Source organism: Daphnia pulicaria, chromosome 4 (genome assembly GCF_021234035.1).
Source record: "Daphnia pulicaria isolate SC F1-1A chromosome 4, SC_F0-13Bv2, whole genome shotgun sequence".
NCBI classification, from domain to species: domain Eukaryota; kingdom Metazoa; phylum Arthropoda; class Branchiopoda; order Diplostraca; family Daphniidae; genus Daphnia; species Daphnia pulicaria.
Window position 1 is genome coordinate 13,240,263 of NC_060916.1, and position 13,324 is coordinate 13,253,586.

The following is a 13,324-nucleotide window of genomic DNA, read 5'->3' on the forward strand; positions in this document are numbered from 1 at the left end:
AGCTGGAAAGAAAAAGGCGGAAGCTTCGAAAGAAGTCCAGGCCCAGATCTTGAACCCTCCGGTCCTTCTAAGCCCAATTAGCCCCAAGCCAACGAAAGGCAAGGCTATAGCCCGGCCGAAGTCCGCGGCGAAAAAAGCGCCCGTCGCCAAGACTACGCCCGCCAAAGAGTTGAGGCTGATTATCAAAAGGTTCGACGCGGAGAATCCAGGCGTTACGCTGGTGAAACTCCCGAAGGCCTGGCGAAAATCAGCCATCAACCCTCCCACAAAGGAGTTGGTAGAAGCGGCAGTAAAGCAGGCGGTGAGGCGCAATAGTCTCAGATCTGTCAAAGATCCTGAGCCAGGCGAAGGGAACTCACCCGGAACTAAGCCTGTTAACTTAAGGGGCAAATCAAAGCATTTGTCCACTCTTCTTACTTGATTGTTGATATGGCTGAAAAGGGTGAAAAGCACGCTTTTCTTCTGCTAGTCATTCATTCTAAAATTCTGAATTTAGCATTTGCATTGCATCTGAATTTGTTCTTATTGATTACCATAAGGAAATGTCTGAGAAGAAAGAAGAATCTGGATCCTGGCCCTGTAATAGGTAAAGTAAAATAGTTAAATTAATTTCGTTTAGTTATTGACTTATTTTTTACTCATGCAGGTGCACTTTTATGAACAAGGCCGAAGACAAGGAATGCGTTGTCTGTGATCCGATCTCACGTAAGGTTTTTTATTTTAAGTTAATCTTACTAAATACATATTTTTTTTTCTTTCTTCTTCTTAGTTGTGATGGAGGATAATTTGAAGCATTCACCAACTCCAGACTATGAGAAAATAATGAATGAGTATCTAGCGGATGATGAGGATGGATCAAGTGAGGGAAGTGAGGGTGATGAAGTTGAAGCCAAAAAGGATGATGAAGGTGGAGCAAAATTGGAGGACGCAACAGTGGGAAAAAAAGACCCAGACCAATCAAATGACGAAACCAATATTGCAGGACCAAGTAATTTGAAATTGTCCCAGTCTACGCCAGGACAATTAGAATTGTACGAGATTGTACGCTTCGATTTGAACTTGTGTTGACCATGTATTGAACAGCTGTTTTTAAAGGGGGGTAGGGAAAAAGGGGAGTAACCGGCCGTCGCCTCCTCAGGCCATTCATTGATAACAGAGGTAGGGAGGGTGGGCGGGCAAATAAACAAACGGAACAACAACAAATAAACAAACAAACAAAGGAAAGGGGGAGCAGCACAACAATGATTCCGATCTCCTTCGTGGCTTGAATTTCTCATGGTGTCCATGAGATGGCTATCTGACTCTTAGTCTCCTCGACCACGATATCCCCGGCCTCTTCTTCGGAAAGCGCTGTCGTTACCGGATGATCTAATTGAAAGGGAAACCATTATGATTTGAATTCGGATCTACTTAAGACGGACCTCACGAACGATAGATTATTTGAACTGTAAGTGGTGGGAATGGGAGGGATCTTTACAGTTCAAATCGAAGCGTACAATCTCGTACAATTCTAATTGTCCTGGCGTAGACTGGGACAATTTCAAATTGTACATATCGATTTACTAATCGATTTGAACTTGTGATCTTTAAAGCGACTAAAAATAAATACCCACGCAAACTTACGACCTTTCCGAATATGACCTCCATATAAATTAACGGGACGCGTTTCTCCCCCGTACAATGCGTATAAATAAATGACGTGAACTGATAAGAACAGGAGCAAATTAAATACTTGTTTTAGCTGCTGATCCCATCCGGCTGACGGGCAATTCCGATCAGTGATGGGTCTGTCGGTACTTCACGATGATAAAACTTTTCTGAAAGTGGACGCGGAAACCCAGTGACCCGCGCTCAAGACCGTGTCGACTGAGATCTCCGCTGCGGCTAGAACATATTAATGTATGGCATATGCCAGAAACGGTGGCCAGAGCCGAGGGTGCCGCTCACATCGACGCCAATGCTCACAGTGAGGGGGACGCGCTTTCTTAGCTATGAGGTGAGACAGCACTGTATCGACATCCCAAATGGAGTAATACTTGGCTGCTGGTGGTTTTTTCATTGAAAATTCCTTTCAATAACAATAAAAAAACAAAAACAAGTTTGGGTGTTGGCCCACTGGGAAGCCTTCAAATTTCTAGTGCTGTGGTGTGTTCGATTTTTTTACTAGGATCAGTTTGAATGAGCCAACAGACATAATGGCGGCACCGAACGAAAATTAACAACGTCCAAGAGTAAAACTAAATGAATCTTAAGTGATTTTTAACGTCAATTTGAATTGGGCCTAAATCCTAAACCCGAGGCTTAAAGCTAATGGGGGGGAGGAGCTAGAAATGAAATATATTACATCTATAACATACCTATTGTTGTTCCAATCCTGTTGGTTACCATTCCATCGGCTAGCCGAACCGGACCCTTGGCGGCCCTGATCACCTACGCCGTTTCTGGTATCTCGGGAATCTGGTTGCTGAAAACGGACGGCATGCCGTTGATTACCGTTGACATCTTGGATGTGGTTGGTCGGCTGGACTTTGTAACTGCTCTGCTGTTCGCGAGAAGGGGTTAAGGAGAGACGCTCTCTGACTGGTAACTTGCCCTTCCTCTGTCCTCCTACGTCCAGGTCGACCAGCTCTCTGACGAAACGTCCACTTTTTGATAGTCTCTTCATGACGGAGCTCCCAAACAAATCTTTTCCTTCACTGACTTCAAAAATGTCCCGGTCTTCTACAAGCGGAATGATCGCAGGGCCCACTATTTCCAAGATGTTCCGACGGCGCAAGTCAGAAACGTCAAAATAGGATCTTCCGATTAACTCTGCCAAATGACAGACTGCTTTACCCGCATCTCCTTCCAACTCTTTGGACTCTAAAAACGCAAGCACTGAAAAAACTGGGAGCATGGATTGTTGCACTTTGTAAAGGGTCTTCTCAACTTCATTGACTCCTTTTCCGGTTGATGGCCCTAACAACTTCTGCAATTTCAAGTGCATCTCGAAATCGATTGACGGGACTTTAAAGTCCATGTTGTCTTCCACATCCAACCTGTATTTGGACTTCAGCTGTCCAACTCTCTTGTTGCTCGCTCCTCTTCGCAGTCTCTTCAGCATGCGCCTGCTTTGCTTGATGGTAGGCTTGAGTCTTTTCTTCTTACTACTCTTTGGGGCGTGCTGAGCTTCTATGAAGGAGGCTAGCTGTAACAGGGCCTGCCCCACCGCTGGAATCGGTCTCTCCTGAGCCACTCTGTCTGCTGCTGCCACTCCGTTTGCTGCTGCCACTCCGTTCGCTGCTGCCACGGCACCCACCGGAGCTTCCATTCCGCCTGCATCACCATCTCTTTCTTGGGCTGGGGCTTCTTCACCGGCTCCACTCAAAGTTGCACGAATAAGATTAGACAGTGCTACTGAGGCTGCGGCAGCATTCCCTAAACCACTCGCCTTCGGATTGATGGGATTTTTCTGGATACGATCGGGGGACGTGTCCCTTTTACTGCCCTTCTTCCTACGTGATGCGACGTACGAGTCGGTGGACGAGGCGTCCGAAGTGTCTGTCGAAGACGACGAAGTTGAAGATTCACTAGAACTAGAATCTTCTGATTCCCTACGCCTTTTCCCCATCTTGCAATCGAACTTTCACAAAAATAATTGACTGGTAAAGAACTACCGAAAACTGCGACTGCTCCCCGTCAACAGCTAGAATGGTCTGAGGAGGCGACGGCCGGTTACTCCCCTTTTTCCCTACCCCCCTTTAAAAACAGCTGTTCAATACATGGTCAACACAAGTTCAAATCGATTACTAAATCGATATGTACAATTGGAAGAAGAGGATTAATCGAAAGAGGGACGGGAGACGAGCAAAGAAGGCCAGAGCTGAGTCATCTTCCTCAGACGAATTTGTCAATACCACTTTGGCTAATCAGTTCAAGGAGAAGTGCGAATCTAGCAGTGGTAAGAATTTAATTTTACTTTTACAACATTTAACAATTCCTAATTAGCCCTAATTTGAAATTATAGATGACAGCGAGTAAAATCATCTGGACATGAAGACTACAAACTTCTTACTTTTTCAGCCTTTCTAATTCAGTGTCTGTAGTCTCATCTTTCTTTTTCAAATAAAATTGTCAAACTCAATTATTTTATCTCTATGCTTAATAAGATGTGCAAGTGGGCTTAGGTTGATATTATATTATGTTTGATAAGAAAAATTTTTCCTTACCCTCCCTAGACAGAATGATAGCTTTCTAGTAGATCACCTTCGAGTAACTCTGAGGCCACCTTGTTTTGTGATTCTTTCGTGTTCCTGTTAAAAAATCAGAATCGTTAGTCACAGTTATCCACAAATACATTTGTAATTTACTACTAATACTTAAAAGGGCCACACAACATGTAGCTGTAATTTTTCTGTTGGTTAACCACCAAAATTTCTCTTTTCTGTCCCTTTATGCTCAGCCAGCCATCTCAAAGAACAATGCTCAGCCCCGCTGCACATATTTTGTTCAGAGCTGATCTAAAAGACCACAATTTCTCTTGTCTGTCCCTTTATGCTCAGCCAGCCTGCCTTCGAGTAACTCTGAAGCCACCTTGTTTTGATATTCTTTCATGTTCCTGTGAAAAAATATCAGAATCGTTAGTCACAGTTATCTATAAATACATTTTTAATTTACTACTAATACTTAAAAGGGTCACACAACAAGTAGCGGTAATTTTTCCATTGGTTAACCACCACAATTTCTCTTTTCTGTCCCTTTATGCTCAGCCAGCCTGCTCAAAGAAACAAAGATCAATAATCAGCCCCGCTTCACAAATTTTGTTCCAAGCTGATCTAAAAGATTAACAAAATTTTACAGATTTTGATTAATACAATGGTTAAAGCACAAAAAATTACGATTATGGGAAGATAAAATGAAAAAGAATAAAATGAAGAATGAACGACTATATGGGAGACTGTTCCCACTTTGGGTCACTGTCCCATCTTGGACAGTGTCCTAAAAAAAATAGATAAAATGGTACAAAATGTTTTTTGTGAATGGTGAAAAACGAAGGCTATTATCTCATCTTCAAAGTTCACAGTTTACAACAAAAAAATTTGTACATTTTCTGTTACCTGTTTTGTTACTAGGTCTGGAATCTGAATATGGACGTCTGAAAATGGCTGAAGTGTATGGACGTCTGAAAATGGCTGAAGAGAGCATGCTGCCAGTCTGATCAGCATAAGGCCCACTGCGCATATTTCGTTCCGAGTTCCGAGCGCTCCTGCGGCAGTCCACCGCAACTTACTCAAAACACCATCTAGTGCTCAACATCTAATGCTCAATATACTTCTCAGCAAATAAAAAAAAAAGATCAAAATGGAAAATTAACGGCCTTCTATGAACAAACCGGAAAACCAACACAAATCCCAGCACCAAGTAGATTGTTCCTCTTGGTCTCTCTACAAACCAAACGGCCCTTTTCAGGGCCACTAAAATATTCAAGAAATGAAAACAATTAACTGCTCACAGATTTTTATTCATTTTTAAAAGTAGAATTTTAAAGAAAGCGTTGAAAAATCAACATATCAAAACAGTTTTGATCTATGCCACAGCGTTTTCATTTCATTCAAATGACAAATGGTGATTCAGATGAAAATCGACCGATGGTGACGAAATAATTTTTCAGTAGCTAAGAACAACTCCAGAAATTGACGAAAATTAAAGTAGGAAACATTTAAAAATTGCCCTCCGTAAAATATGAGAAAACATCTGGATATTTTCTGATTCATGTTATTCGGCTGACAACAGTGAAATACGTTTTATACCAACTTAAATATCTAGAAAAATATTTTCTATGATGCACGAACACTTACTTAATAGTTAGTACGTATTGCTCCAACGCCTGTATCAAATCGGACTGTTTGTTATCCTTGTTAATAGATAGTCGACTTTAAGAATATGGTTTAAGTAGTTGAGAAATCTTTTTCTTTAAGTAAATGGTGGCCCTGAAAAGGGCCGATTGGATTGAAAGATCAGAGTTTGAAAATCAAGATCAGATTTAACCGCCAAAACCGTACAGAGTGCGGCCCTGGCGTTTTAATGCGTAGACGACGTCCATGGCCGTCACCGTCTTCCTCTTGGCGTGTTCAGTGTAGGTGACGGCGTCACGAATCACGTTCTCAAGGAACACCTTCAACACACCACGGGTCTCCTCGTAGATGAGACCGGAGATTCGCTTGACACCACCACGGCGGGCAAGACGACGGATGGCCGGCTTGGTGATTCCCTGGATGTTGTCACGCAAAACTTTGCGATGACGTTTGGCGCCTCCCTTGCCGAGTCCTTTTCCTCCTTTGCCGCGACCAGTCATTTCGGAATGAGTTTCAGAACGAGTTTGACAACAAACTGAATGTCGAATGTTTCCACCAGGGCCCCTTTATATACCAATCGATCCGGTGGGAAATCCATCCGCATTGGTTGAGCTCAACAGCCACCCCAATTCAGGTCAACAAAGCCTAAGCTTTGTATTCCCCAACTTCCCTCCCTTTTTCCCAGCAACCAATTGCTGAAAAGAGATCCCATACATTCCTCAACGTCTCCCTGCACCCCTATATAAATCCAACATCCCTCTACTATATCCTTATCTCAACTTTCAGTCGTTCGACATGGCCCGTACTAAGCAAACCGCTCGTAAATCCACCGGTGGCAAGGCGCCCCGCAAACAGTTGGCCACCAAAGCCGCTCGCAAGAGTGCGCCGGCCACTGGAGGAGTCAAGAAGCCCCATCGTTACCGTCCCGGCACCGTCGCCCTTCGTGAGATCCGTCGCTACCAAAAGTCGACCGAGCTTTTGATCCGCAAGTTGCCATTCCAGCGCTTGGTCAGAGAAATCGCCCAGGATTTCAAGACCGACTTGCGTTTCCAGAGCTCGGCCGTCATGGCCCTGCAGGAGGCCAGCGAGGCTTACTTGGTGGGTCTTTTCGAAGACACCAACTTGTGCGCCATCCACGCCAAGCGAGTCACCATCATGCCAAAAGACATCCAGCTTGCCCGCCGTATTCGTGGTGAACGTGCCTAAGCGACCTAATTCTCCTCGACTTACCAATCGGCCCTTTTCAGGGCCACCATTTACTAAAGCAAAGATTATCAAACACCCATGATTTTCATTTCAATACTATTGTAAATCTTTCTTGCCGTCACAGATTGATGTGAATGGCCTGCAATAAAGAATATTCTACTCATCACTAACCACGATTTCTCTTAAATGCCAGAATTTCACAAACAAAACGATTTATCCAAATCAATATCTAACAATAATTCAGTTATCAAGATGTCAAACCAAGAAACTCATTTGCGTTCCATCTGCGTAAATTCTGCAACATAAAATGGAAGTTTTTTAACCGGCATTCAAGTTGGTTGTACAGTTAAAGATAAAATTGTTTTAAACATTATTCTCATTATTATTCCAAATGAGTGGCATGATTTTTAAATTAAATAGCTGAAGAAAAGGTTTACTAAAGAAATTCTCAGTAAATTAAGTTTCAGGTAATAATAATTTATTACCACAAAAACTAAAAATAATAACACTTACTGTACTAAAACAATAAACAATTATGTCAAAGGGAAGAAAAAGCCCCTCGGCTCGTTATTTCGTTAAATGTTTTGTGTTATTTTAGGAGGGAACTTGCTCACCTTGGTGGGTTTTCCCGGATGGCTTAGTCGTGGATTTTACAAAGAAAAGACACGTTGCTGGTTTGTCTATTAAGTCAAATTTGGACATCGCTTCAAGGATTTCGATGGACACGTGCCTAACGAAGGGGCGGGGATAGATGGGAAATCCCATCTCTTGGATGTCATACTCTTTCGTGTACTTTATGGCAATCGCACGGTTTTAGATTCAAAAATCAAAACAACTGAACTCGCTACATCTGGCGTGCGACTGCATAGTGAGAAAAGAATAACAAATGTTTTTCACTTTTCGGCGGAAGTTTAAAAACACATCATTTACTTTTTGTGGTTCGTCCGGCGTTTGTGATTTTTTGTTGTAGATAAAGGCATGAAACTGTTCATCTTTAAAAATATCTGTTACCTTTGCAGAAGAAGATTTACATTGTTTCTTCTCAACGATACACTTCTTAACTTAGAATCCTTTAACACAAACCATATGTTTGGCATTTTCTCTTTCCTTGAAAGTGAATCTTCTTTGACAAAGCCCTGCAGCTAAAATTTGTAGGCATAAAGAACTGCTGTTCCCCAAGAAACATAATTTTAAAATTGCAAACAGCCAACCATTTTGGCACCAACCTGTTCTAAAAAACATATTTACATACCGGGTTTCGAAACATTTATTCCTTGTCCTGAATATTAAATAATAAATATCAATTTTTTAAAGCAGCAAAAAAAAATTAATAAATAAAAAATGGAGCAATTAAATGGGAATTAAGTTAGTGCATTAAGTACTGCAATTAATTTTGAGAGCAAAATTTGCATTAGGAATGATGGCAATTCTTAAGGAGTGTGACTGGTATCTAGGAATACATCCGATTGATCAGGAACTGATAGTGGTCTTGAATATTTTTCCTATAAGTAAGAATTAATTACATTATTACATCATATTGTTGTTTTATATTATTACATCTTACCGCTTCAGTTTGAAAGCAGCTGTCACAAGACCCTAAGAATAAAAGTCAGACTTTAGTCTAAGCCCTTTTTATTTTGCATTTTAAAATAAAATTGTAACAGAATTTGCTTACCGAATCTGGTGTCCAAATATCAGAAAGAAGCGTGAGAGCTTGTGGGACTTCAAACTTTTGAAGTCGACATTTTACTGCGTGTTTCTGGAGTTCTTTGAGTACCAGCTGTTCCATTTGCTGTCTTCGTGGATGATTGCAAACATCTTCAATGGTGGCCAGTTCAATACCACCTAAAAAAAGTAAAAAAAAAATTATCTAGCCCATAAGGAACAATTGGCTGAAGCATCTTACTTTTTTCAGCCAGATTCTTCAACTGATCGAAATTGGGTACCAACAATGCTACGGGGAACATTTTAGTCGGGTCTGCGTAAATACAAATATTATCCACCAACGAGTTTATCTTCAATTCAGACTCGACTTTGCCCAGCGAAACGTATTCACCGTGCTGCAGTTTGACTAGATCTTTTTGGCGGTCGATTACCTTCATTCAAAAATGCAAATGTCAAATAAATTGTCGTAAAAAAAAATTCTAACAGAGGGAACCAATTTACTTTCAGAAATCCTTCTTGAGTAAATTCGCCAATGTCACCGGTACGGAACCAACGTCTTCCGTTTTCTTCGTAAAATGCTTTGCTCGTCTTTTCGGGCTGTTTAAAATAGCCGACAGCAACATTCGATCCTCCGATGTGAATTTCTCCACGTGGGTTGGGCCAATCGTTGACGCGGTAATCTCCTTCCACCCAAGAGACTAACTTGATATCACAACAAGTGAGAGGCCCTCCAGTCGTACCTGCGATCGAAAGACGTGAATTAAAAAAATATATATTCATAAAAATGTACCGGGTATTAAATCAATAAATACCCCACGAGTTGTCATCAAAATCCATCAAGGTCGTTGCAGCGCAGGTTTCCGTCAATCCGTACCCTTGCAAGACGGGACAACATAGCGTAGTTTTCATGAATTTGTGCGTTTCGGGTGCCAGAGGAGCTCCGCCGGACAAGACGAACCTGATGCGACCGCCAAGGAATGCTCGAATCGGCTTGAACAGGGTCCTAAAATCAAACGATCGATTGAAATTATTGATCCCACACGACAAAAAAAAGAACAATTTTCTAATCAACTCACGAATTAAGAATGGGAGTGTCGTATCCGTGATCAATCCATTCATTCTTGTACTCCATTGCCAAATTGAAGATTGCCTTTTTGTAGGCAGGGCCACCTTCGATTTTCTCTTTAATTTTCTTCTGGATGCGATCGAGAACGAGCGGGACGCAAGCGATGATCGTGGGTCGAAGAACAGATGCGTCACCTTGACAGCCGCGTTGAATTTTACTAGACTCGTCCGTCATTGTCAGCGGAGTCGAATATCCGATTGGAATTCCAAACAGCATCCATAAACTTTCTGTTAACAAAGCAATGTTAAAAAAGGAATGAACAAAAATGTGATTTAAACGTACCTGAAATAAATTCTAGGACGTGAGCTAACGGGAGGAACGCCATGTAAACGTCATTTTTGTACAAAGGCCCGACATCAGTGTAACTCAGCATAGCGTTGACGATATTCTGATGGCTCATGATGACTCCCTTTGGCGCTCCTAAACACACAAATTCCAGGGTGTTATAAGGGAATGTAAAATTCTGAAAATCAATTGAACATTGGGTACCAGTTGAACCGCTCGTGTACATGATGATCGCCGTGTCACCGGGTTTGGGTGAGTGCAAAACGCCAGAGAACTTTCCAGATTTGCTCGCTTCACTGCCACGTCGAATCACTTCCTGGTAAGAACGGACTCTAACTGCATCGCCATAACCTTCCAATTCTAAAGGTTTGAGTGGGTCTTCCATCACAATCTGCATTAGATTTTCAAATAGTTGTAGACGTTAGCAAAATCAGTTGGAAGAAAGAAAAAAAATTACGCCGATCAACAAGTATACCAGTAAGTTGACGTTTTTTGTGCTTGGAAGGATGTTTTTGAATTTCTCCAAAAGTTGCTGGGAAGTGACAACACAGGAAACATCTGTTTCATTGATTCCATGAATGAGTGCATCATCCCCAAGAGAAGCATAGAGGGTGACAATCGGCATGTTTTGTTTCATGCATCCATTGGCAGATATGAGCCATTCAGCTCTGGTCTCGGCAAATATGACAACATTTTCAAATGGTTTCAAACCCAGCTCCCTCAACCCACGCCCAAAGTTTTCTGCTTCATCATTCATCTGGGTGTAGGTCCTCCATTGAAAACCACCCAAAAGGAACTGATGAGAACAAACTGTTGTTAGAATCATTTGCTGCATAGATTTAAGAGAGAATGTTACTTTTTTGAATATTTTTCCATCAGGTTGTATTTCATCTTCCTCAGAAAGGATGACTCTTGTTCCAAGGGCAGGTTTGTTCTTGTGTTGACTGACAGCGGAGCAAAACACTTTCTCCATAGTATCCAGTTTGTCCTGGATAAACTTGGCGTGGACATCACTAATTTTAGTGACACTTCTGTAGACCACAAAGTCCTCTTCTCCATGGTTCAATGGTCTAGCCTGTAAAAATCAATAAATGGAGCCCCAAAAAATCAATAATTTGACAGCTCGTAAAGTCTTGTGATAAAACGTAACCAAACTTTGACCCACCCTAAGTGTGCTGTAATTTGCTTTGACTCTCCATGGTTTCTGGATGACATAGTACAATGGCAACGTAATGAAAGTGTATGTGCTAACGAGACAACGAATCAGCAGCACTAGTGCTTCTGAAGCACTGGAAAGTACACTGCGCATGGGATCAAAAACATTCACAAATGAATTAATAAATAAACAGTACCAAAGTGACATGTTAACAACAGCAAAGTTCATACCTCCTCATGACTAGATTCTTTGTTCAGGAAGATCTAACAGACCAAGCTGGATGACAGCTATCCGTCCCAACCGAAAAACCGAACCCTTCTGATTCTTCGACCAACCCCGGCGCACAGTATTGCCATATATCCGGTTTCCATCCCCAATATGCTAATTACTCTTTCGATTTCTTCACCGACGAAAATAGAAAAAAGAAAACCAGTTTGTGTGGAAACATGTGGGCGTTGTTCGTGAAGAACCTCTGTACCGTTTATACTTTTTTTATTTTTCTCCAAAAATAAATTTTAAAAACCCGCAGCGATTTACGCCATACTTGAGGCTCGCCGCAGGCGATTCTTAAGAAATAAATAAATAAATAAAAAGACGCCGATCACAAGTACGATGAGACCACGGGATGCTCGAATTCCCCGGTGCGTTCAAGCGAACCAGATTTTTCCACTCGGCATCAGTTTTATGGACAAATCGTGCAATATGGCCCGAGGGGAATGAGTTGACCAGATCAGATGACCGTGAAAAAAAAAACATGATGATGACCGCGTGACGAAGTTCAACGGACCATACACACAAAATAATAACATCCAAAATACCTGTGACCAATTTTGAAAAAATTTACTAAAAAATGATTCGACTGATTTAAGCGATCATAATCATCATCGTGCCAATTCACGACAAAGAGATATTATGTAAGCTGGTTGATGCATAGTTCATCTAACCTCCGGTAGATTGCTACACCATTTCCTACTAGCCGACATAATCCCCTCCCAACCACAGAAAAAAGAACTAAAACTCGATAATAAAATAATTCACTTGATGTTGCAAAATCGTCCATCTTGAACAAGAAAGACCGTCCGCCCGTCTCCCTTTGATCATTGTCCACACGATATACAACCACGAATAAGAACATGTGTATCAATAACGAGAGCTGATGCTGCTGTCTAGTTACATCATAATATGTGCACGCATTTTCATGAACGGTTGGTCACGTCGTCGTGCCGAGAGAAAATGTTCGGTCACGGACTATATAGGAAATGATATGATGGCGAGGATTCGCTACACTGCTCATATGTGTACACGCAGTCCAGGAGCCAGGAGCCAGGAGCAGCGAGATGATGATGATGGGGTTTAGATCATTAAATTGACACGCTAGACCCACCCACCCGCCCAGCAGCGGTCCGTTTCCGCCCGCTAGTCACACGACATGATTGTGTGAGCTGCCTTGCATACGTATGTATCACAGTGTACTACTCTAACCATCTTATTAGTGCGTCTGCTCTTTCTTCTTCTATTTCTTTTATATATTTCTGTTGAAATACTAAAAAAACCCGAAAATGAATTAACAAAATTCAATCGACCAGCTCCCGCAAATTGCAAACAATCACGTCATTTGTATATCCCCAAAAGTTTTGCATAATAACCCCGATGAACTTGCCTGGCTAAATCATTTGGCGGGTATAGAATATATTATAATATTATCTATATAGACGAGTTGATGGAGCATATGTATAGAATAGGCTCTCCTTTATATATAAAAGCGCTCCCGCGCGTTGGCCCAACTTTCTTGTTGCATCATTGTCTATGTGTGCACAACCTTCCTGTGGCCGCGCTATATAGCCTACAGACAGAGCTCCCGTTTTGTTCCAGTTCACGCTGGTATATCATAGTGTATATAGTCGATATTATTATTATATGTATCTTTGGTAACTGTATATAGGCATATAAACGAAGGGGAAATGATGAAAAGAAATGTATCCTTTGGCTGCTGGTATATACTGCTGGTTCTGTGTTATCTGTTTTACACCAGCCAGCCAGCACAGGCGTGGT

At 41.7% G+C, this 13,324-nt stretch overlaps 4 protein-coding genes across 5 annotated transcripts in view; 1 reads left to right on the plus strand and 3 right to left on the minus strand.

Moving 5' to 3' along the window:
* LOC124337283 (histone H4-like) overlaps window positions 1–6,339 on the minus strand; it is a 64,022-nt gene extending 57,683 nt beyond the window's left edge. The window contains exon 1 of the mRNA XM_046791389.1: window positions 6,232–6,339. Coding sequence (XP_046647345.1) covers window positions 6,232–6,334 — 103 coding nt within the window. The 5' untranslated portion in view covers window positions 6,335–6,339. The remainder of the gene's footprint in view (window positions 1–6,231) is intronic.
* On the minus strand, window positions 1,180–5,196 carry LOC124337043. Of its 2 annotated transcripts, none has more exons than XM_046791060.1 (5): window positions 5,097–5,196; window positions 4,666–4,753; window positions 4,359–4,597; window positions 2,358–4,292; window positions 1,180–1,368 (listed from the first exon to the last, which is right to left on the minus strand). In XM_046791060.1, the coding sequence occupies exons 4-5, from the start codon at window positions 3,608–3,610 to the stop codon at window positions 1,305–1,307; spliced, it is 1,317 nt and encodes a 438-aa protein (XP_046647016.1). In that variant the 5' UTR covers window positions 3,611–4,292; window positions 4,359–4,597; window positions 4,666–4,753; window positions 5,097–5,196; the 3' UTR covers window positions 1,180–1,304. The 2 variants fall into 2 exon arrangements, with proteins under 2 accessions (XP_046647016.1, XP_046647015.1); XM_046791059.1 differs by having other exon boundaries at window positions 4,666–4,814.
* A 257-nt stretch (window positions 6,340–6,596) lies between the features above and the next one.
* Window positions 6,597–7,263, plus strand: LOC124337211 (histone H3). The gene has a single exon (XM_046791313.1). It carries the CDS (start codon window positions 6,630–6,632, stop codon window positions 7,038–7,040), a length of 411 nt encoding a protein of 136 aa, XP_046647269.1. The 5' UTR covers window positions 6,597–6,629; the 3' UTR covers window positions 7,041–7,263.
* A 1,028-nt stretch (window positions 7,264–8,291) lies between these two features.
* LOC124336929 (long-chain-fatty-acid--CoA ligase 4-like) lies at window positions 8,292–11,631 on the minus strand. The gene is made up of 13 exons (XM_046790861.1): window positions 11,503–11,631; window positions 11,282–11,417; window positions 10,973–11,191; window positions 10,592–10,912; window positions 10,321–10,507; window positions 10,114–10,251; window positions 9,782–10,058; window positions 9,518–9,708; window positions 9,207–9,445; window positions 8,947–9,136; window positions 8,716–8,885; window positions 8,605–8,636; window positions 8,292–8,542 (listed from the first exon to the last, which is right to left on the minus strand). Exons 1-13 carry the CDS (start codon window positions 11,508–11,510, stop codon window positions 8,491–8,493), a joined length of 2,160 nt encoding a protein of 719 aa, XP_046646817.1. The 5' UTR covers window positions 11,511–11,631; the 3' UTR covers window positions 8,292–8,490.
* Between the last annotated feature and the right edge of the window lie 1,693 nt (window positions 11,632–13,324).